Here is a 23,611-nt window from a genome sequence, read left to right as displayed (position 1 = left end):
AAAATTAGTCCCCTTCTAATAAAAGTTTCCATACAGCTTACCTAACACCTTAACAATAGAGAACACAACAGGAGGGAAGAGGGCACAGCACCATAGTTTCAAACATTCACATACAAAAACAAAACAAACCAGCCATCACAGAAATAGTAAGACCAAGTTTCCCAGTAGACAGGGACAAGTTCCAACAACACAAAGGAAATACAATGATCTATGAACAAAAACAAGATGGAAGATGTGGTCAGGCTAGGATGGAGAAGGAAGTGCTAACTCCTTGTACTACAAGGAAGGAATGGGGTTTCTTTATTAAAAAGCAAAAAGAGAAAGCAAGCCCCCAAATGGATTTTTGATGCTGAAAACTCTGTCATATGCTGCTGGTAACAGTAAATATATATATTTATATATCCATATATGTATATTAAAAAAGGAAAAATAATCTATTTATAGAACAGTCAGTAGTCAGAGACATTTAGAAAAAAGTAAAAACAAGTCCTTTTTTCTTTTTTTAAAAATGGATTTACTAAAACAACTTTATCACCCGGAGGTGCTACAACCCCATATCCTCTGATGAAGCCAGGGTGTTATTCAACAGCATCTGCTGTGGGCCAGTATCAGAAATTGCCAGTGTTGGAAACAGCAGACATCGGGGTCAGGGCTGCAAGGCAAAAAGCTGTTATTTGCTGGTCTTGCTCATGGCCATGCCTGAAGCCTGGTGGTCTGGTATACTTGTAAATGAAGGTTTCCCCGAAAAGCATGCATCACTGGGTCTCAGTAAAACATTCTGACTTGTCTTCTTTTCTTTTGCAGGAGCCTGGATCCATGTACCTGCTCGTCTCTAAAATGCAGACCCAAGACAGCAAGACTTCTCAAAGCCAAAAAAAAAAAAGGCTCCTTGCCTTGAAATAAGAAAAGCTCTTCTTCCCAGAATCCAATCTAGTCAGACTTCTGAACTAGATGACATACTCCTCCTTAGGAAGATAAGGTGATCTGCCTCTCATTTGGGGTTTTCTTCTTGGTACAAACACACACAAGTAGCTGGGGTCTAGACTGTGCTACTATCCCATGACTACTAACAGGAGTAACTTTGGCCCTGTTGCTCCCATGGCTATATCCGTAGGGCATTACATGCCAGGTAACAGTGGAAGGAGAGTGGTACTCTCACTCCTGTCCAAATGTCCTAAGGAGAGCCAAGTAGTCAGCACCTCCAGACAGTACTGCCTCTAGGTTGTAAACCTCTAACTAGTATCAACTGGCCATAAGCCACATCCTACATGCCCTGCTAACATACCAATGTATTAATGCCAACCAGCCACTCTAGAGCTCAAATGTCTGGCTGTAAAGTAACATACCGTACTCAGAGGAGACATAAACTGAAATACTGGCTGCTGTACAAAGACACCCTCTGCATAGATGTGTTGAAGAGAATGTAGGTTACACAGTCCATGCAAAGAGGAAGTCCGCTAAGAGGACTTTCTCTGAAGGCCATTTGTCTTTGGAAGCAACATTCTGAGTGGATCTAAACCACTCTACTTGATGACTAAGGTCTCAATGTGGTCCATTTCCCCCCATGTCCCAAACTAACCCAGCAACTGCTAACTGGTCTCCTTAAGATCCTCCATTGGTAGTTTGTAGCTCATTATGAAGGAAGGAGGTGGTGCTTGACCTGGGCTATCTGGCCCTTGCTTCTTTGCACAGTTTATACAGATGTAATCTTCATTTTCAGCCATTTCTGGAGATACACCCACACAAACTTGATGAAACCACTCATCACAGCCACCATCACATTGTACCCAGTCTACCTGTAGGAGACAAGATTGAGGAATGTTTAGGTTACATAAACATTAAGCCTAGAAAAAAAAAAGCAAACCAAAGAGCTTTCTTGGCTTAAGTGATAGCAAATAACTGGGATGTCCAGAGACAGACAATGACTTTTTATGGGGTTACTTTTTAAAGAAAGAAGCTGGGAAGTTAATATCCCCAAATTATATTTTACCACAGTATGTCCACAAAATTAGGCCTCTTAGGTACTCCATTACCTCATAAATACCCAGGGATCCTTTTGAGGCAGAAACATGTTTGAGAAAAACTTGACAAAAAAGGAACTTCTAATAGAGCAGCCAAGTAGTTTTAGCTAATATTAACAATTTCTAGACGCTAAGACAATGCAATTATCAATCAAGAAAGGAAGAGTACAACAATGTGAAGGCAATCCTGTGTATTAGCTTTATTTCAAAGAGATAAGCCAAAGTACTAAGAGCATTAAATACCTTTTTAGAAAAGCAGTCACATAGGCCACTTTTAAAACTAATATTTTTTATTCTTCTCTTCTTCCGTTACAAATACAACTCCCTATAAAAAGTTAGCAAATATCAGAGGTCAAATCTTACAAATTAACCAATTAAAACAGTCAAAGTCACAGGTCAATAGATCACTCCGGGGTTTAAAATTCAAGTCTGTATAACTGATAGGTCAGTGGCAGATGCCAGGCAAACTTTGACCCTTCAGAGGATATTGTAATCATAGAAGGCTAGAAAGAGACTGTAGTTTGGTGACTTTATTAAGCCTTGGGCCTGGAGTTAACAATAAGATGATTTGGGTTTTTGTATCTGGAGGGTGAATGTGGTAGTTTTTATAACTGATGTCATGGCAGATGAGAACCTTTAAGATTAAAAGAGCTACTCTTCCTCTCCCCAGTACAAAGTGGATCATCTCACTGGCAACTTACAAAGCCACTTACAATGAGCTTTGCCAGTTTTCAGACCAAAGTAAGGAGTATGAAGGGATCAAAGAGGTACCTCAGTGAAGTTTATGAGAAAAGAACAGAGGAGGAAGGTTTGGGCTAGGTAAATGAGTTTCAGGGAAAGTGAGTAGTTTCTAAATTAGTTTCTGAGTACTCAAAGAGTTATCAAAATGATGACGCTCATGTTAGTGGTTTTAGGGTTGTAATAAAGCATGGGAAAAATCACTTGTCAAAAGAATCTTTCTGCTTCCATTGTTCCTATTCTAGTTATTAGGAGACAGTGCTGTGTACAGTAAAGATTACTGAATTCAGTCACAAGTTCTGAATTCTGATGTGTACAATTTGAGGCAAAGAATTTAATCTCAGTAAGGCTCAATTTCCTTATCTGTAAAATGGAGATAATATTCTGTTTACAGGATTATTTAGAGGATTAAATGAAATAATGCATGGCAAAACAGCTAGCTCACTGTATGGCATCTTTCAAGATCACAATTTCATGCCTCTACTCATTATACTATCATACACAAGATCCATTTTGCACTTTGAAATAACTGCCTGTAGCACTGCTTCTCAAAAACGTGTAGACCACTTACATAGAATTGCCTGTTGTGTTCATTAAAAGTACGGCTGAGACCCATCCCAAACCCAAACCTACAGACTCAGAATATCTTGGGGGTACAAACCAGAGCTTAGATTTTCAGTCAGATTCTAGGTAACTTTTATATTTTCTAAATTTGATCATTCCTAGTACTTTGTGATACTGCTTGCTGGTAAATTCAGAGCAATTTAACAATTCCTTCCTAAAACAAATTCTGTTTTTGTTCTGTAATTATTTATGTAATATTTAGTTTCTGAAGTCAGTGCAGTAAAGAAAATTGAACTGTTCCTATTGCAGCAAACTACTATATGAAAGACAAAAGAGAGAGATAAATGACTTCTTTGCAACAAACTAAACATATAGGTACTATAGCAATGAAGATTTACAAAGTGCTAATGTGATGGTAAGTAACTTGGGGTTAGGTGTTTTGGCTATTTGGCACTGGTAACGAGAACTGGGAAGATGATCTGTGTTGCTTTGGGCTGCCCAAATTAGAGATATTACCCTGTTTACGATGCCACCCTGAACCAGTAGATAACTCTAGTCCTACTTTCAACCTTCTTAATCTAGTCCAGTCCCCATTCATGCTAACCCATAGGATAAGAAAGTTCCCAATTTATCAGTATATCCTGCCAAGAAAAAGTGGCCCTATCTTTTTAAAAATCTAATTCTGCACTGCATTCCAGGTTTCCCCAAGTGAAATCTATCAGTCTCAAGTAAGGATGAGAACACATTCTCTTTTGTGATTTTGGCTAGAGGTCCACTCCTAGAGCCTAGCTCTCCCACCATTCCAAAACAGTATAAAACTTTTTTTGAGACATTTATCAGTACACAGATTGTATCTCAGCCTACAGGTTATATATCAATTTACCCTAATAATCTAGCAGGGAAAAAACAATCCTTCCCTTACTAGTATCTTTTTGTCATGTTCATGTGCTAATAACAATCCAATTCCAGTGCTACTTCTGTTTGAAAAGGCCCATAGGGTCATAAAGCAAACCAAAGTTTGGAATTTCAACTGAATTAACTGAAGATTTGACACAGGGGCAACAGATTGTGTACTAGGCTGAAAACTCAAGAACACAGAACTTGGTTATCTGCACATTAGGCTCTAATAGTCACTTCCCCTTTCATTGGTTTTAAGAGATTTACTTATCAAATCACAAAAATAATTAAAAAACTTCACAGCTGTAAGTTGTTCAAATATTAACTGATAAAAGATTTGAAAGTATAGTACAAATACATTACCAGTTGGATTGGGGGAAATTTTTAAAGAGAAATACATTAAATACAGGAAATAATGTTAATTTAGTATTTCCTGTGTTGCTATACGGTTTCATATTTACACTTAAAAATATTTACCATATTTCATTTTGTTCACTTCACAGGGCATTATTACTGCACTGGGAAAAAAGAAAGCCTGGTGATTTAGTGATAGTCTTAGCTTAGTTACCCGACCAAGCTTTTGTTATTTTGGCATTCAATCTCTACTGCACCAAGGTTCCCTGCAAAAACCAGATTCGAAAATTAAAACAATTCACTTAATGAAGTACAAGAGAACAATGTTCAGAATCCTTGTGTATATTTTTTTGATGCTCTTAACATTAAGCGGCCAGCTCTCTTAGCCCAAGATTGATGTGTTTCCCAAGATAGGAATTTCAACGCTAAAACTGGAAAGTCCAGGCAAACTGGGACAGTTCGTTACCCAATCTCCACATCACCACTTGTTGAGGGTAATCCAACCTTTGATTATCTGTGCTTTTAAAAAGAGATATGAACTGGGGCGCCTGGGTGGTGCAGTCGGTTAAGCGTCCGATTTCAGCCAGGTCACGATCTCGCGGTCCGGGAGTTCGAGCCCCGCGTCAGGCTCTGGGCTGATGGCTCGGAGCCTGGAGCCTGTTTCCGATTCTGTGTCTCCCTCTCTCTCTGCCCCTCCCCTGTTCATGCTCTGTCTCTCTCTGTCCCCCCCAAAAAATAAATAAACGTTGAAAAAAGTTAAAAAAAAAAAAAAGAGATATGAACTAATAATGGAAATGCAAATACTTTGGCTGAGATAGCACCCTATGAAAATCTTTTAATACATCAGAGTGGCTGACAAAGAGTAAAAGTGAGACATAGGTTTATCAACTTCATCTCTATTTAACCATCCAAAACTTATGGAAATAGTAATGGGTAAGGAAAAGGCCCACAGGAAAAAGGTAAAAAAAGGTAAGGGGAAAAAGTCTATTTTCATAAGATGATTAAATATTTATTCTAATACAGAAAAAAAAGGTTACTTAAATGTTAGCTTAAAGAATGTGCTCCTTTTCAAGTTAACTTCTTTTACTTTTGGTATCAGGAAGACTGAATGAAAGTGGCAGACTTCAGGGAGAAGAAGATTCCGAACCTTAAAACTAATTTTTTGAAAATAGTTATTTTTTTTCATTATTTTTAAAATTAATTACACCTTGAAATTAATTTGATAATGGTGGAAAAGAGACTTTTTTTTTAAAGCCTTTCCCATTATTCTGGTAATATTTTTCTTTTCTCTTTCTAAAACATCTTGAAATTGAGGCTAGGTATGTTTAGGTAGCCTTTCAAAGTTTTCTCAATCTGCACATTGTGGGGGAAAAGTAATAGTAATTATTGGTTAGAAATATGGCAAATGTACATTTACCTAAATATGAACGAACCCTAGAAGTTATTTTTTGCTTCGTGATATTTAAAGAACACAGACTTCTCTAAAAACATTCTTCTTTTTTAACCATCATTTTATGCCATGCATTAATTTGGTTTTCTTAGAAAAATACTATACTTCAAATGGAGAAAGTTGTAAAATTCTTTACAAAGCAGTTGAAGAAATACACCTCTTATTTAGTAAAACTAGTTTCAAGAACAAACTTGGAGAACCATAAATATTGCAAAACAGCAATGATGAGCAAAATGTTTACAATCTGAAATAATTTCTGTTTAAAATTAAACACATTAGGGACACCTGGGTGGTTCAGTCAGTTAAGCATCTGACTTTGGCTCAGTTCATGAGTTAGAGCCCTGCAATTGGGCCAAGTGCTGATGCCTCAGAGCCTGAAGCCTGCTTCAGATTCTGTGTCTCCCTCTCTCTCTACCCCTCCCTTGCTCGTGCTCTCTCTCTCTCTCAAAAATAAACATATAAAAATTTTATTAAAAAATTTATTTAAAAAGTTAAAAAAAAAACACACTATAAAAATGCAACATTTAGGGGTGCCTGGGTGACCCAGTCAGTTATGTGTCCAACTTTGGCTCAGGTCATGATCTCCCTGTTCATGAGTTCGAGCCCTACATCGGGCTCTCTGCTGTCAACACAAAGCCTGCTTTGGATCCTCTGTCTCCCTCTCTCTCGGGCCGTACCTCCCCGCCCCCACCCCTCTCTCAAAAAAAAAAAAAAAAATTAAAAAAAAATTACAACATTTACTGTTTCTTTTATGTAAACTAATGACAGGTTAAGACACATCTTCCTCACCTTTGTATGTGTTTTAACAGTTTGAAATAGACATTTTCTCTGAATGTGCAGCTAAATCTCCCTCAGTTCTATTAAGACAACTTTCCAGATTAAAAAAAAAAAAAATACCTTTAACATTAGGAGCAAATCTCAGGGCTAACTTAAAAATAACCATTACATCTTAACATTTATACTGCATTTTGGTTAACAAGTGATTTCATATAAATGATCTCCTCTTAATTCTCATAACCCTGAGAGTAAGCAGGGCATGTGTTAAATTATTTAACAATTTTATAGCAGATGATAAAAAAACTGCTTGTAACATTTATATGCTACAGGAAGATAATGGATGACCTGAGCCATATTTACGATGCTTAGCAGAAGAGGGGAAAGATTATTAGGTGGAAAGGTGAAAAAACAGAAAGCAAAAAGTTTATGATGGATATAAACATTGTAGGAATGATGATAGGAAAGCTTAAAAAAGAAACACCATCTTGCTGCCAGTCCTGAAACTGCCATAAAATTAGTTTAAAAAAGGGAGAAGGTTCTGCCAACATGAGCTGCCAATAGTTCTTCAGTACCCAAAGAAAAAGTTAACCTTTCATCAGCTTCTTTAATAAACAAATTCGGATGAGAAGAAATTCAAAATGAAAGAAAAATAATATACACACATATATAATGTAACTACTAAAATGTTTTAAAATGTTCATAAAATAGAAACATTTATATAATAAAGATACAAAAGTGAACAGGTTTTATGACATAATATAAAATAAGCCATATAGGAAAAAGACTAGAAGGAAACAGTAAAATATTTGTAGATATTGTCCTTGGAAGGTTAGACTATGGGATATATGTCTTACCATATATATATTCATTTTCTAAAAATGAGTGGAAAACATTTAATAAGTGTAATTTAAATATAAGTGTCATTCAGTTTTGGAATGTGCTTTTGTACTTACATCTTAATTATTGGTGGGGTGGGGGATATTAGTGGAGAAAACCTGGTCTGGGAGCCAGGAAACCACGGTTCTACATTTGGCTTTGCACTAATTAGCTCTATGACTTTGGTCACATCATTTATCTTCACTGAGTCCTGGTTTCATCATTTGTAAAATGAAGAGCCTGGACAAGGTGACCTCTTCAAGCTCTAACAAGAATCTGACTGAGGAGGGAAGTAAGGGAATAATGGTGCAGTTATATTCTCTGTCCATATATTCAAATTGAAGAGGTATTACAATTTTAAGTACCAAGTGGTATAATAAACATTATCAAATAAAAACTATGAATTTACTAATAATCTTGATGGGAACCATAACAGATGCCTCCAGTCACTGAATGAACTGGGATTTTTCATAAAGTCCATCCATCTTACTCAGAAGTTCATAACATCAATATTACTTAAAGAATGGCCATCACATAACTAATATACTGAAACTTTTAAAATAATACCTTTAAAGATCTTAATTATTTCTTCACAAGGTATTTGAAAAACTCTTACTCCATTTAGAAGAATGCACACAGGCCTGTGTTGGTAAGACATAGACCAAATGGGAAGATTTAACCCCTTAGTTTAGGTCTTTAGAACAAATCTTAATGCAATTTTCCAGAGCTCTTAATACTGGCCCAGAATGTTTTCAGGCCACTGTGACTAACCGACAAGGTATTTAGTTCTCTGAGTCACCCTACAGGGAAGGCAAAAGACTATACCAAAACTGCTATGCCAGCTGCACATGAAATGCACTGCTACCCAGGGTTATCACATAGCTTCTCTCTGCTCTCGTCTCTTTATGTTCACTAAGTACCTGCTTTTTAAAGCACAATATCTCTTCTATTAAGCACACTGACCTAATAGCCTCATAATTCACAACAGTTTATAGAAACTGTAGAAAACATATTAAGTTGGAAGCCCAAATTCTAGAATCAAAACCAGATTCTCATTTCATCAAACTTCTGTCTGGAGACTGCTGCTCCTTGTCCTCTCTCCCACGTGACCGTATAGTTAAGAGCTCACCTTGTCCTTGCAGGGCCTCTGGCAGTTCTGTGCTGCACACACAGCATTTTCGTCATCAGACTCTTCCGCTCCTGACCAGTCGTACTTTGAGGGGATGTCCAGCACTTTTTTCTCTCTCTTCTTCTCAGTAGTCTCTTTCACAAGGTCAACTTTGGCTGCAGCAGCCTTCTCCTTCTTCTTCTTTCTCTCTTCTTCTTTTGCCAGTTTCTTGGCCAGTTTATTCAGCTCCTTTGATTTTTCTGCACTTAGTTTTAATTTCTTCTTTTTAGGTTTATCCATTTTCTTTAACTCCTTGGATTTCTGTTTTCCTTCTCCAAAAAGCTGTTCTACTTTTTCTAGCTTCCGTTTCCGTTTCTTCTCTGAAGAGTCTTTTCCTTTTATTTTTAATGGCTTCTCTTCCATGCTGTCATCCTTCATCAATATAAAATTAGAAACAATTTTAAAGCAAGACATTTATTTTATTTTAAATAATAATCTTTCTTACTATTTTTCATTCATTTTAAGTAGGCTCCACTTCTGGCACGAAGCCCAACGTGGAGCTTGAAATCACAACCCCAAGATCAAGACATCAGCTGAGATCAAGAGTAGGCCACTTAACTGACTGAGCCACCCAGGTACCTCTAAAGCAAGACATTTATAAAGTTTTATTCTCTTATATGAAGTATCTTGAGTAGACAACCTTAACAAAAACAAAAACAACAGAAACAGAAAGTAGAACAGAGGTTACCGGGAGCTGAGGAGAGAGGGAAATGGTATTTATTGTTTAATGTGTACAGAAGTTCTGTTTGGGATGATTATGGAAATTGACAGTGGCAACAGTTGCAGAACACTGTAAATGCAATTAACACAACTGAACTGTATACTTAGAAGGATTAAAATGGTAAATTTTATGTTGTGTACACTATATATAATAAATGTTCTAAAGATATTTAAAAGACATTTTAAGAAAGCAAATATAGGGGCACCTGGGTGGCTCAGTCAGTTAAGCGTCTGACTTCAGCTCAGGTCATGATCGCACAGTTTGTGAGTTCGAGCCCCGCGTCAGGCCCTGTGCTGACAGCTCAAAGCCTGGAACCTGCTTCGGATTGTGTCTCCCTCTGCCCCTCCCCCTTTCACGCTCTGTCTCTGTCTCTCAAAAATAAATAAATGTTAAAAAAGAAAAAGAAAAAAAAAAGAAAGAAAGAAAGAAAGCACCTGGGTGGCTCAGTCGGTTAAGCTTCCAACTTCAGCTCAGGTCATGATTTTATGGGTTCATGAGTTTGAGCCCCACATCAGGCTCTCTGCTGTCAGCGCAGAGCCCACTTCAGATACTCTGTTCACCCGCCTCTCTCTCTGCCCCTCCCCCACTTGCACAAACACATGCACATACTCTCTCTCAAAAATAAACATTAAAAAACGAGAAATCAAATGTTAATATTCAATGAAAATAATGGCAAGCCTATATAAAACATCTGACTTTAGATTACTAGGGAAAAAAGATCGTTGTTAGCATATATTAGTATAGTGTGTAGCACCTGTTTAACTGAGATAAAACATACACATAAAGCTAAAAGCACTAAATGTACACTGAATTATGTAACAAGTTTTTTGGTCTTCATTTACTACTACTACAGTTCTTTACTAACTCACAATTAATAAATTCCTGAAGGCCAAGAAGTTATCAAAATGGTTGGCAAAACATAAAACTATATCCATGATCTCATTACAAAAGATACGTAGTAACTTTAGCAAAGGCTAGAACAAAAAACTCTTTTTTTTTTCAATTTTCTAATATTTTTCTGATTTCTATTATATGCCAATGTAATAAACATTAAAAATTTTAACAGTAAAAGTATGTCTAGCAACAGGAAGTACAAGGAGGAGGTAAAGAAAGAAATACTGAAAAACATTAAGCTTGATAGTTACTTAAGAAACACCACTTGAGAACTCATTTTGTGACATATCTGAAACTGGAAAATCTTTGACAGGAACCTAAGAAACCGCAGAATGCAGAACACTGCATTATAAATGTCTGAAGTCTATCACATCTTGCACTATAAATTTACCCTCTCAATACTTTGTGTTTCCTTATGTGTAAAATAAAGAGGATCAGATGAGATCATGGATGAGAAGTAAACCCTTTGTATTTTGGAAAACACTATCTAAATGAGACTACCTTTGATCTGAATTCCAAACCAAAAACTATCATATGCCATGTATATCTGTATGAATTGTCAGTGACATCGTACCATTCCATTACATGGAAATAAGTAATGGAAAAGAATAATGAAAAGAACATTAGAAGTCCAGTGCCAGAGCTGGAATCCAGGTCTCTTTGTTTTTACTAAATGTGTGATCTAAGCAAGTTTCTACCTCTCTGACCCTTAATTTCTTCACGTGTAGAATGGGCTCAATACTTGCCCATCTATCCTTTCCTCTCCCCTTCAGGATTATGGTGAGGATCAAATGAGATCACAGATAGAAAAACATCATATAAACTGCAACCTGCTATGAGGTATTAATATATGAACATGGACTCTCTTGCCTACCCCAGTCTGCTTCTATTTAACCTTTCCCTTTTATTCTCCCCTCCTCCCCTATTTAACCCTTCCCGTGCTTCTTTTTTCAACCACTATATTTTCTTCTGCCTTCTCTTTTGGGCCTTTCAACAGTGGGAGTCTGGGATAAGGAAGTTGTTCCTTCCTTAGAAGAACTGGTAGTTTTCAGTGCCCTCTTTTCTTTTTAGCAGAAATGGTATTTACTTTCCCCCCCCCCCCCCCCAGATATCATATAAAATCTTAATAAAGAAAACCAAAAAGCAGAACTACTTTTGGCTTAATGGAAAAAAAAGTAGGATAGCCACAGTACTACCCACTCAGCCATCCCCATCCTGGCATTTGTGGTACCTCCAAAGAACCAAGGCATTCTAAAAATGTTAAAGCCACGGTTTAAGCTTTAAATTCTTGCCTCCATGATATGCAGGAATCTGTCTTCAGAGGGTGGGTGTGTGGCCTGCAAAATCCGCCAAATGTGTTGAGTCTCATCCAGAGATACTTCTAGGAGATCCCCAACCATCATAAGTTCTTCCAGCTGGGCTTTAGCGCCAGATGACAACTCCAACACTGGAGGTTCCAAACTCCGGGGCACCAAAGGGCTCTTCCGAGGTTGTTTCCTGGGGGTACTAGAACCTTTCCAATAAAACAAAAGACAAAACAAAAAAATGAAAACTATCAACAAACTGTAATGTTTCCAAAGTAAATATTTAGGGGAATGGTTCCTCCTCCTCTAATACTTTAGACATCTGAATTCACTGCATCCATATTAAAGTTAGAATAAAATCTTCAAAAAATACAAAACAAAAAAGATCTCGAATTCTAATGCCCACTCTCAAAAATTAGCTAAGAATAAAAATCTGGATCCTTACTGATTCTTTACTCTGTGACTGAAGCGGAAAGGGAATGTGAAAGAATCTCTTAATCCATTCTCTCTCTGTTTTAGAGGGGACCAAAAGATTAGTAAGCACATGAGCTGCCCTATATAAATAAGGTGCTATCCTCCTAATAAACCAACGATAATATGCTGTTCCATAAAATCCTAAACGAAGAAACACCCTTTACTTCCCAGACGTGTGACCTAATGATATATTTTCAATGGGGGAAAGGAAAGTGGACATACAAGAGCAATTATCTACCAAAGAAAGGAAGAACTTTCTAACAAAGCTTTCCAAAACAAGAATGAATACTCTTAAAAAGCAACAAGTTCCTCAACAACTGGTAATGAACAAATAGAGGCCTATTAGAGATTTTATATTAATGAAAGATGGAACTAGAGAGCCTCTAAAGTTCTTCTTATTAGGACTCAATAATTCAGTGCAAGTTTTTTCAGGTTACCACCTAGTAACATAAAATGCAAACAGGGTGTAGCTTTTCCTAACCAAAATTGCATTTTCAGGTTTTACTAGCATTTCATGGCTAGGATATACATTTAAGAGAGATTCACAGTCTTGATTAATACAATTTTTTTTCTCACTGGTTTCAGGCCTATCTTCTCCACATTGCTTTAAAGGTAATACCTTGAGAACAACTCTTAGAAGCAGAAGAATAAGCATGTTCTGCACAGAATGAAGGTGCTGTCCACATGTGAGTGACCACCTCTTCAGACTTAATGGGAATTTCTTCATCACAAAAAAGATTGGGTTCTAGACTACTGGAGGACTTCACACTGGCTGTGTCCTGAGGAAGAAACAAAGAGGGGTATTCAGAATTAGAACCACTTAACTTACCCTGTGACAAAGATCTAAATGCAGGCTTTGTAATATACTAAAAATACAATTGTAAAATTAGATACATAGTATTAAATAGGACAGAAAATGCCCACTGGGAGGAAAAACAGTAATGATTACAGTTTCAAGCCAAAAGGGAATGAGTAAAGCTCAAAAATAATCCACAGAGATAATAAACCTCAAGAAAATTACTATTAGGGGAGCCTGGGTGGCTCAATCAGGTAAGTATCCAACTTCGGCTCAGGTCATGATCTCACAGTTCATGGGTTCAATCCCACGTTGGGCCCTGTGCTGACAGCTCAGAGCCTGGAGCCTGCTTCGAATTCTGTTTCTCCCTCTCTCTCTGCCCCTCCCCTGCTCGTGCTCCATGTCTCTCTCTCAAACATAAAAAAAAAAAAAAAAAAAAAAAGGTACTATTAAATAATCTACCTTCTACAGTCTACAACTCATAAAAACTCCTATACCAAGTTAGACAATCTTGATACTTAAAATGGACTTAGGAGGGGAAGAAAGGTTTAGACATGGTGTCTTAAGGACACAAATCATTTGGGGCGCCTGGGTGGCGCAGTTGGTTAAGCGTCCGACTTCAGCCAGGTCACGATCTCGCAGTCCGGGAGTTCGAGCCCTGCGTCAGGCTCTGGGCTGATGGCTCAGAGCCTGGAGCCTGTTTCCGATTCTGTGTCTCCCTCTCTCTCTGCCCCTCCCACGTTCATGCTCTGTCTCTCTCTGTCCCCAAAATAAATAAAAACGTTGAAAAAAAAAAAATTTAAAAAAAAAAAAAAAAAAAAGGACACAAATCATTTAATCCAGGAGGCACCTGGGTGGCTCAGTCAGGGGTCCAACTTGATTTTGGCTCAGGCCATGATCTCATGGTTTGTGGGATCGAGCCTCGCATTGACTTATAACATGGAGCCTGCTTGGGATTCTCTCTCTTGCTCTCTCTCTCTCTCTGCCCCTCCCCTGCTGGTGATCACTCATGTTCTCTCTCTCTCTCTCTCTCTCTCTCTCTCTCTCTCTCTCAAAATAAATAAATAAACTTAAAAAAACATTTAATCCTCTCTAAAGGTTTTCAAACCTAGAAGCTTATCAATTGCTCTTACAACAAAAAGCCTCACTGACAACATTCAAATTATATACTTCTGACAGCTCTAGTTGGTTCTCAGATTCCCCTGTAGTTTGTTTCCAGAAGCTCACATGTACAGCTTTAATGAACAATCAGGAAGACAGAAATCACAGGTATTTCAGCAAGGATAATTTAATAAAATGAAGTGGTTAGATGTATATTAAAGGCTGAAAAGGCAAAATGGAAACACCAAGCTAACACCAAGAGAGAGTTGCCAACCCTAGAGCTTGAGGTAACAAAGCTCAGAGAAGGAGCCCTGTGGAGTTGGGACCCATACCTCTGAGAAGGAAGTGCTGGCCAGTTAGTTCTGCTATCTCTAATGGAACATGATGTGGTTGGTTTCAGGGATGTGAAAAAAACAACCACAAATTGGAACCAGTTCCTGATGCCAGAGTAAAAAAAGAAGGGGAAAAAAAGCATGCAATTCAGATGACACAAATGGAGGCTAAAACAGGGGAAAGATCATGTCCCTTCTTACTGTCCAGGCCTTTTAATATTCTCTAATGTCCTCTTATTGGCAGAAGGAAGGCAGTAGGCAGAAAACAAATGTGTAGAGCAGGAGTTGGTTGGCATATTGCAACCCAGTTGGCAGCTCACTTTTTGTATGGAGTAAGAACTAAGAATAGTCTATATTTTTAAAGAGTTGTGGGGGGGAAAAAAAGAATATGCAATAAAGACCACATGTGGCTTACAAAGCCTAAAGTATTTACTAAGCTTTATGTGTGTTATTTATCTAGTTGTATATTAATGTGTGTTAATATATACACATTACAGAAAAAGTTTAGCAACCCCTAGTGTAGAGTTCCATCCCCAGCATCACAAAGCAGAGTACAGAAGAGTGAGTTAGGAGATGAGAGACCACAGGAGTGCCTGGGGAGCTCAGTCTGTTAAGCATCCGACTCTTGATTTCAACTCAGGTCATGATCTCATAGGTTCGTGGGTTCGAGCTCCACACTGGGCTCTGTGCTGACAGTGCAGACCCTGCTTGGGATTCTCTCTCTTCCTCTCTCTCGGCCCCTCCTTCTCTCTCTCAAAATAAATAAATAAATTTAAAAACAAAAAGGAGATGAGAGACCACAGCTTAAAGACTAGCACAACACCTGCCTGATTCTCTTTGTACAGTGGACAAGAGGAAGATCATGAGACTATCCTTAATTAAATAGGACACTTAAAAGGTTTTATAAGAGAATTCTAAAAGACAGTGTCACTCACTGAGAATTTAGGAATAGTTTACAGTCATCTTCCCTATTCAAAAATTTAATTTCTAAAAACCATCAGATGAAAGAATACTTTAGTGCACCCCTGCTTTAGTTCCCAGATGCTTCTTCTCACTGACTAGAATTGTCTTTCCTGACTTTGATTCTACTCATTTCATTATAACTCATACACGGAACTGTTAAGATTTCAAAATGGAAAGGACAGTGATCAGAAAATAATGATGGAGGGGCACCTGGGTGGCTCAGTCAGTTAGGCATCTGACTTCGGCTCAGGTCATGATATTGCGGTTCATGAGTTTGAGCCCACAACAGGCTCTGTGCTGACGGCTTGGAGCCTGGAGCCTGCTTCTGATTCTGTGTCTCCCTCTCTCTCTGCCCCTTCCCCGCTCATGGTCTATCTGTGTGTGTGTCTCTCTCAAAAACTAAACACTAAAACAATGTTTTTAATTTAAAAAAAAAAAAAAGAAAAAGAAAACAATGATGGAAAATAATTATAGCTAAAAAGAGGTTTTTAAAAAAATTACTTCCCCAAGGTGATGCATGAAATGTGAATATGTACAATACTGACTTAGGTAAGATAAAGACACATTGTTAGCCCTCGAACAATCACTGAAAACAAACAAAAAGAGGTGTAAGGCAAGAAGTCAATAATGGAAATGAAATGAAACATTAAATTTTTTTTAATTAACCCAAAGAAGGCATGAAAAGTGGAACACAGAACAAAAACAAGAGATTAATAAAAAATCAGCAAGATGATCAACTTAAACACAATCATGTCAACAACTATGTTAAATGAAAAATGGACTAAAAAAAAAAAGAAAATAGACTAAACACTACCAATGAAAAGACAGAGATTGTAATATTACTTTAAAAACAAAACACAAAAAACAAGACTTAACTCTGTATTTTATGAATGCATATATATGTAGAATTACAGTCCAGAAAGGACCCTCTATATATATGCTATCTACAAGAGACATATTTTAAATACAAAAAAATTGAGTCTTTCCACCAAAGCTCAAGCCATCCAAGGATTAAAAAGGAGCACCTGCGTGGCTCAGTCGGTTAAGCGTCCAACTTCAGCTCAGGTTACAATCTCGCGGTTTGTGAGTTCGAGCCCTACATTGCACTCTGTGCTGACAGCTCAGAGCCTGGAGCCTGCTTTGGATTGTGTTCCCTCTCTCTCTGCCCCTTCCCCACTCACGGTCTCTCTCTCTTTCTCAAAAATAAATAGATAAACGTTAAAAAAAAAAAGGTGGGGCGCCTGGGTGGCTCAGTCAGTTAGGCGCCCCACTTCAGCTCAGGTCACGATCTCATGGTTTGTGGGTTCGAGCTCCACGTCGGGCTCTGTGCTGACAGCTCAAAGCCTGGAGCCTGTTTCAGATTCTGTGTCTCCTTCTCTCTCTGCCTCTCCCCCTGCCTCTCCCCTGTTCATGTGCTATCTCTGTCTCAAAAATAAATAAACATTAAAAAAATTATTTTAAAAAAAAGGGGAGAGTTAGAAAAGAGGGGCACTTGGGTGGCACAGTCAGTTAAGCATCCAACTCTTGATTTCGCCTCAGGTCATGATCTCACAGTCATGAGATCGAGCCCATGTCGGGTTCTGTGCTGATAGCACTGAGCCTGCTTGGGATTCTCTCTACCACCTCCCATGCTTGCGTACTCTCTCTTAAAGTAAATAAACTTAAGGGGAAAAAAAAAAAGGAATTAATCACGTGAATATGCAAAGGTTATGCCAGACACAAACACAAAAGATCCATGACAAATTTTGCTTCATTAAATATATATTTTCCTAAGTAATGATTTTCTTAAATTGCTACTCAGTGATTCAGTGGTGATTACAGGATATTACATGCAAATGAAGTAATCCAATAATGCAAAGCACAAATTAGATGCTATGATAACTAAGATCAAATGACTGATTTTAGTTTTCTTTTTTTTTTTTTAATTTTTTTTTTTTTTAACGTTTATTTATTTTTGGGACAGAGAGAGATAGAGCATGGACGGGGGAGGGGCAGAGAGAGAGGGAGACACAGAATCGGAAGCAGGCTCCAGGCTCTGAGCCATCAGCCCAGAGCCTGACGCGGGGCTCGAACTCACAGACTGCGAGATCGTGACCTGAGCTGAAGTCGGACGCTTAACCGACTGAGCCACCCAGGCACCCCAATTTTAGTTTTCTATGTAATTACCTACTCTTCTTCCTCAACTATTAAGAGGCTCTCCCTCAAGCAAAGATACTAAATTTAAATTATTTTAAAGATGAATTCATAGTCACAAATCACCAAGCTAATTGTAAATAAATTGGCAAATAAAAATTTAATTACACAGGAAGTGTTTGTTCCATGAGAAAATACTCAAGAGTTTAATTTTTTTTTAATGCAGAGATACCTACATCAAGGTGAATGTGACCTTGAAAATTACCCCAAATCTTGCCACCTACCATTCTTCTATTTTTCTACATTGTCAAATGTATCGCCAACACTATAAATTCATGATTCATATTGTAAGTCTTCCCTACCAAAGAAGAGCCCATAAGCTAACACCACTGTAGAAATTTTGCAAAAAAGACTAGTCTGTACAACCATATCAAACCACAGGTTTGATCCCTAGCCTTAAAATCATCTAGTACTTTTGATGTTTTGTTTTCATAGGTTACCAATCTGCTTCCAAACAAAGTCTACCCCATTCAGCAATTCTAGAGCACTGGTTGATACTTAATGTGCTAGAAAGATAACAACCCAGTTATCAAAGGCCTCCAAGCTATGGTAAACTGGCAATTCTAGTACTAACTTCTTTGCGGCATGGGCCACATTCCCTTTCATCTGCTCCTAGTCAACCTATACAACTTCATAAGCAAAGAATGTCATTAACTTCAGAGTAACGAGGTGCTCAGAACCTTAACAAGCTAATTCAAGTTTCAACTTTGCTCAAGTCTTTAATTCCTAAAACTAAAAATTCTCTCATTAAAACGTCCCCAAGATGCATTTTTATCTTGAGAAAAATATTTTCCAACAGATCATTTATAAGCATCTATGATGGATAGTTTTAATTTTATATCCTATGATTTTTTTTTAATTTTCTTTTAATGTTTTTATTTATTTTTGAGAGAGAGAGAGACAGAGAGAAACAGAGCATGAGCAGAGGAGGGTCAAAGAGTGGGAGACACAGAACCCAAAGCAGGATCCAGGCTCCGAGCTGTCAGCACAGAGCCCGCCACAGGGCTCGAACTCACAAGCTGTGAGATCGTGACCTGAGCTGAAGTCTGATGCTTAACCGACTGAGCCACCTCGGTGCCCCTATCCTATGACTTTAAAGTTGATGATATTAATGCTCTAAGAATGAAGTGACCTACCTGATTTACACACTGAAAGGACAAACAAAAGATAGCTATGGCGTAGGGGGGAAAAAAGGCACCCTCACCTTTTCACACATCAGAGTATGAACTCCCTGGTTACAGACATAAATTCTAAACAGTTCAACAAGGCTAATATAAAACAGATCAATGGGTTAACTGTAACCTGGCAGAGTTTCTGCCTAGATCATGATGTTATTACTTGGTAAAAGACAAAGGACTTGGGCCTGACACAAAATAGTAAAAATCCAACACAAAACAAACTTGCCAAAACCAGTGTGGTGTCATTATCAAAATAATCACACTGAGGGCAAATAATTTATTCTAGCTGCAGCTGTGACTCTGCAAATCTGAACCATGGGCCCAAGTATAACTCATCTTTAAATAGGACATTTTGGGGCGCCTGGGTGGGTTGGTCGGTTAAGCGTCTGACTTCGGCTCAGGTCATGATCTCACAGTCTATGAGTTCGAGCCCCGTGTCAGGCTCTGTCCTGACAGCTCAGAGCCTGGAGCCTGTTTCAGATTCTGTGTCTCCCTCTCTCTCTGCTCCTCCCCTGTTCATGCTCTGTCTCTGTCTCAAAAATAAATAAACATCAGGGGCGCCTGGGTGGCTCAGTCGGTTAAGCATCTGACTTCGGCTCAGGTCATGATCTCACGGTTCATGAGTTCAAGCCCCGCATCAGGCTCTGTGCTGACGGCTCAGAGCCTGGAGCCTGTTTCAGATTCTGTGTCTCCCTCTCTCTTTCTGACCCTCCCCCATTCATGCTCTGTCTCTCTGTCTCAAAAATAAATAAACGTTAAAAAAAAATTTTTTTTTTAATATTTAAAAAAAATAAATAAACGTCAAAAAAAATTAAAAAAAAAAATAGGACATTTTATCTAGCATCACCAGATGAGAGATCAGAGCAAAAAGACTCAAAGCACAGTTAGAATGGGATTCTTAAAACATAACTACACAGACTTTAACAACCCAAAAGGAACGAAATACTGAAATAAACCATAAAAGCTTTTAGTAATCTATATGTATAATGTTTCTAGTCCTTCTAAGCCATAAGGAGTTATAAGGTGAGGAAAATACAGATCTTTCAAAAATTCCATCCTTAAAAAAAAAAAACTGTTTCCAAAAATAGAAAGAAGAAAGAGAAAGGGAAAGAAAGAAAAAGAAAAGAGAAAGAAAATTATTTCCTCAACCTATATTTTTGAGGGCTTTGAAAAAATGGTAACACCATAAATCCAGTATAAATAGATGACTACTTTCTCTTCCACTTTCAGTGGAAACATCAGTGTTCAACAACTTTTTTTAACAAGCCCAGTGATCGGGTATGCACTCAGAGAGCCTGTCCATTAGTTACCTTCATGTCATAGCCATAGGTCTCCCGAATGTCTTCATCAGAATCTGTTTCTTCATCATCATAGTCCATTGTTTGTCGAGGAGAAGAAGATACACTGCTCACCACCCGGTTAAAAGCAGACTGCTGGAAACTAGGTAGGTGTCCCTAAACAACAAAAAATTCTAAGATGAACAGAGCAACATACTAAATAAACATTGGTAATTAATATGCACCAAAATGTAGGGCTCCTGGGTGATTTAGTTGGTTAAGTGTCTCTTAGTTCCAGCCTCAGGTCATGATCTCAACAGTTTGTGGGACTGAGCCCTGCATCAGGCTCCGGGCTGACACGGCAAAATCTGCTTAGGATTCTCTATCTCCTCTCTACCCATCCCCTGCTTGCTCACTCTCTCTCTCTCAAAATAAATAAATAAACGTTAATGGGGCGTCTGGGTAGGCCAGTTGGTTAAGAATCCGACTTCAGCTCAGATCATGATCTCATGATTTCTGAATTGAAGCCCTGCACCAGGTTCCATAGTGACAGCTCAGAGCCTAGAACCTGCTTCAGATTCTGTGTCTCTCTCCCTGCCCCTCCCCTGGCTCACCTCTGTCTCTCTCTCTCTCTCTCTCTCTCTCAAAATAAACATTTAAAAAATAATAAATTAAAAATAAAATAAAAAATTTAAAAATATCAACAAAATGTAATGAACTTGCTAAGTGGTCAATAAAGTTCAACAGTTAGTACAGATTAAATTATTTGGTTATGATGCCAAGGTCCATCTCAATGATATTTCCAGGTACTAGTTCACTAAAATTACCTAGATATATATCTGAAGAAAATTCTACAGTTATATATAGAAAGGTGTTATTGATAACATGGCTACTGGCAACTTACTGTTATTTTCCTCATCAGGCAGTAACATATATTTGATTTACTATTTATACAGTGACAAATATAATCCCATGAAATAAAAAAAGAAAGTAAATCCTAAACTTGCCTGTAAGTCTGGATTGGCAGCTGCTTTCTGGAGTTCTGCACTGATGATCTTTTCAGTTTTTTCTCGAGCTGCCTGTTCCACCATACGCTGGCTCAACACGGACAGTTTGGCTAGGGCAGAGGACAGTTCATCCGTGGCTAGAGCCTGCCGTGCTCTATCTTGCCAACTCATAGCACGTTCTGTCAAACACTGCAGGGCCTCTCCTTCTGGCAAACGTACAGGTAACTTCTGAAGGGATACCAGGAGTGATAGAATAGTCTCTAGCCTTGGCCTTCGAGACCGCATACAAAGAGGGCAAAGGAATTTTACTTCTTTAGCCTGCCAGCTAGATCCTTTTTTTTGGGAACCTGATTTAGGAAGGGGAACACAGCTGTTATGGAACCAGTCTTTGCAGAGCTCACACTGTAGCATAAACCCACTGGCTGTCTTGCGACAAATACAAAATTTTACTTCTTCTATGCGGTCCACCATTGTCATCTTGGCTAGGTTGGCTGCTCTGAGGGAATGCATGGCTTCGATCTCTTTTTGCTCCCGTTCTTTGAAAACCGCCACCTGTATACAACGAACATTTAATTAAAAGGAGTCATGGCAAAATACTCCAAAAATGACAAATCCTCAAAGCTGAGGGATCATCTCCACATTGTGCCCTCATTGTAACAAACCACTGTCCTTTAAAAAAAAAAAAAAAATCAGTTGTCAATCATTTCCCATAATTTGGGTACATTCTTCATTTGTGAAATGAGCAGATTGCTACCATATTTGACAGTGTATATCAGTAGAGTACTTTGAATTTTTCTATAGGGTGCAATAGGAAAGATAATATGCCCTGGAGACAGGCAACGTGGGCATGAAGCCTGGCTCTTGGACATCTAGACTAATGATCTGGGCACAACTTTTATGAATCTCAGTTTTCTGAAAAATGAGAATACCAACCAATCTCATTTTGTTGTTTTGAGGATTAAGATAATACATGAAAGTGCCTAATTTGGTATCTTGCCCAAGGTAAGTAGTCAATAAATATTCCTTCCCTGGGGGATTTCTATACAAATCAACTTTTCTTTCTTTCTAAACAGCTTCTCCAACTCATGTAGAAGTAGAATAACAAAGCGTGATGACCAATTATAACAAGATTTTATGTAACTCACTTTTAAAAAGTAAGTAAAAGCAAACAAAATTTAATTATCATGAACACTGTCAGTACATTTTCTTTTTTAAACTATGGTAGATTTGAAAAAATTATTTATTTATTTAATTAATTAATTAATTAATTTATTTATTTATTTTAACGTTTATTTATTTTTGAGACAGAGAGAGACACAGCATGAACGGGGGAGGGGCAGAGAGAGAGGGAGACACAGAATCGGAAGCAGGCTCCAGGCTCTGAGCCATCAGCCCAGAGCCTGACGCGGGGCTCGAACTCGCGGACCGCAAGATCGTGACCTGAGCTGAAGTCTGACGCTTAACCGACTGAGCCACCCAGGCGCCCCGAAACAATTCTGAAATAATTTCCAGTCCTATCAATCTGGCAGGACGGACTTGTTAGGCAGATTTGCTAATAAATCATTTCCACTGGCCTCAAACCAAGATCATTTGTAGGCAGAAACAGCCATATCAAGTGACTTAATGTATGTAATTCCCTGCTGTTACATATTGCCCAAACTCATTTTTTATTTCTCTTTACAACCTCAGGCTCCTAGTCATCTTCACACTTTCCTCCTCCTCTCCAAAAATATCTATCATTCTTGGGGTGTCTGGGTGGCTCAGTAGGTTAAGCATATGACTTTGGCGCAGGTCATGATCTCACAGTTCTTGAGTTTGAGTCCTGCTTCAGGTAAGCTCAAGCCCTACTTCGGGTGAGCACAAGCCCCACTTTGAGTGAGCCCCACTTCTCTCTCCCTCTTCCTCTCTCTTTCTTTCGACCCCTTGTGGGATTCTCTCTCTCTTCTTCTCTCTCTGCTCTTCCCTTACTTGTACCCCCCTCTCAAAAAACAAAAACACCCATCATTCTAATTAGCTACAAATATTTTCAGCGCTCACTATACTATGAGTGCTACAAAGAGAAGGGAAATATTTTAAATAGTAGCTGGAATCATTAAATGGATAAAGGGACACCTGGGTGGCAGAGTCTGTTAAGCGTCTGATGCTTAATCTCCGCTCAAGTCATGATCTCACTGTTTGTGGGTTCAAGCCCCACATCGGGCTCTGCACTGATGTTGCAGAGCCTGCTTGGGATTCTGTCTCTCCTTCTCTCTGACCCTCTCCCGTTTGTGCATGTGCTCTCCCTCTCTCTCAAAATAAATGAACTTAAAAAAATTAAATAGATACAATTCCTTTTAAAAGCACAGTACTAAATGCTATTAAACTCTAACCCAGTAATCCTAAGAGTCAAGTATAGGAAAATAATCTGAAAAAAGGAAAAGGCTTTACAAAGAAGTTCACTTTATATTATCCATAATAGTAAATACTTAGAACAATCAAAATATTTGATGTATCAGAGAACTGTTCAGCAAATCATGGACAATTTGA

The 23,611-nt window shown here is 38.3% G+C and overlaps 1 protein-coding gene across 1 annotated transcript in view; it reads right to left on the bottom strand.

Annotated features, from left to right (window-relative positions):
- Positions 1–791: 791 nt before the first annotated feature.
- Positions 792–23,611, bottom strand: part of KDM5A (lysine demethylase 5A) — a 95,605-nt gene continuing 72,785 nt past the window's right edge. Inside the window, exons 23-28 of the mRNA XM_043563485.1 lie at positions 21,086–21,637; positions 20,112–20,255; positions 12,858–13,017; positions 11,753–11,973; positions 8,807–9,217; positions 792–1,796 (exon numbers count right to left, since the gene is read on the bottom strand). Coding sequence (XP_043419420.1) covers positions 1,590–1,796; positions 8,807–9,217; positions 11,753–11,973; positions 12,858–13,017; positions 20,112–20,255; positions 21,086–21,637 — 1,695 coding nt within the window. The 3' untranslated portion in view covers positions 792–1,589. The remainder of the gene's footprint in view (positions 1,797–8,806; positions 9,218–11,752; positions 11,974–12,857; positions 13,018–20,111; positions 20,256–21,085; positions 21,638–23,611) is intronic.

The sequence above is a fragment of the Prionailurus bengalensis genome, chromosome B4 (genome assembly GCF_016509475.1).
Source record: "Prionailurus bengalensis isolate Pbe53 chromosome B4, Fcat_Pben_1.1_paternal_pri, whole genome shotgun sequence".
In the NCBI taxonomy this organism is placed as follows: Eukaryota; Metazoa; Chordata; class Mammalia; order Carnivora; family Felidae; genus Prionailurus; species Prionailurus bengalensis.
The sequence above is the reverse complement of the archived record's forward strand: the minus strand, read 5'-3'. Positions and strand labels throughout refer to the sequence as shown.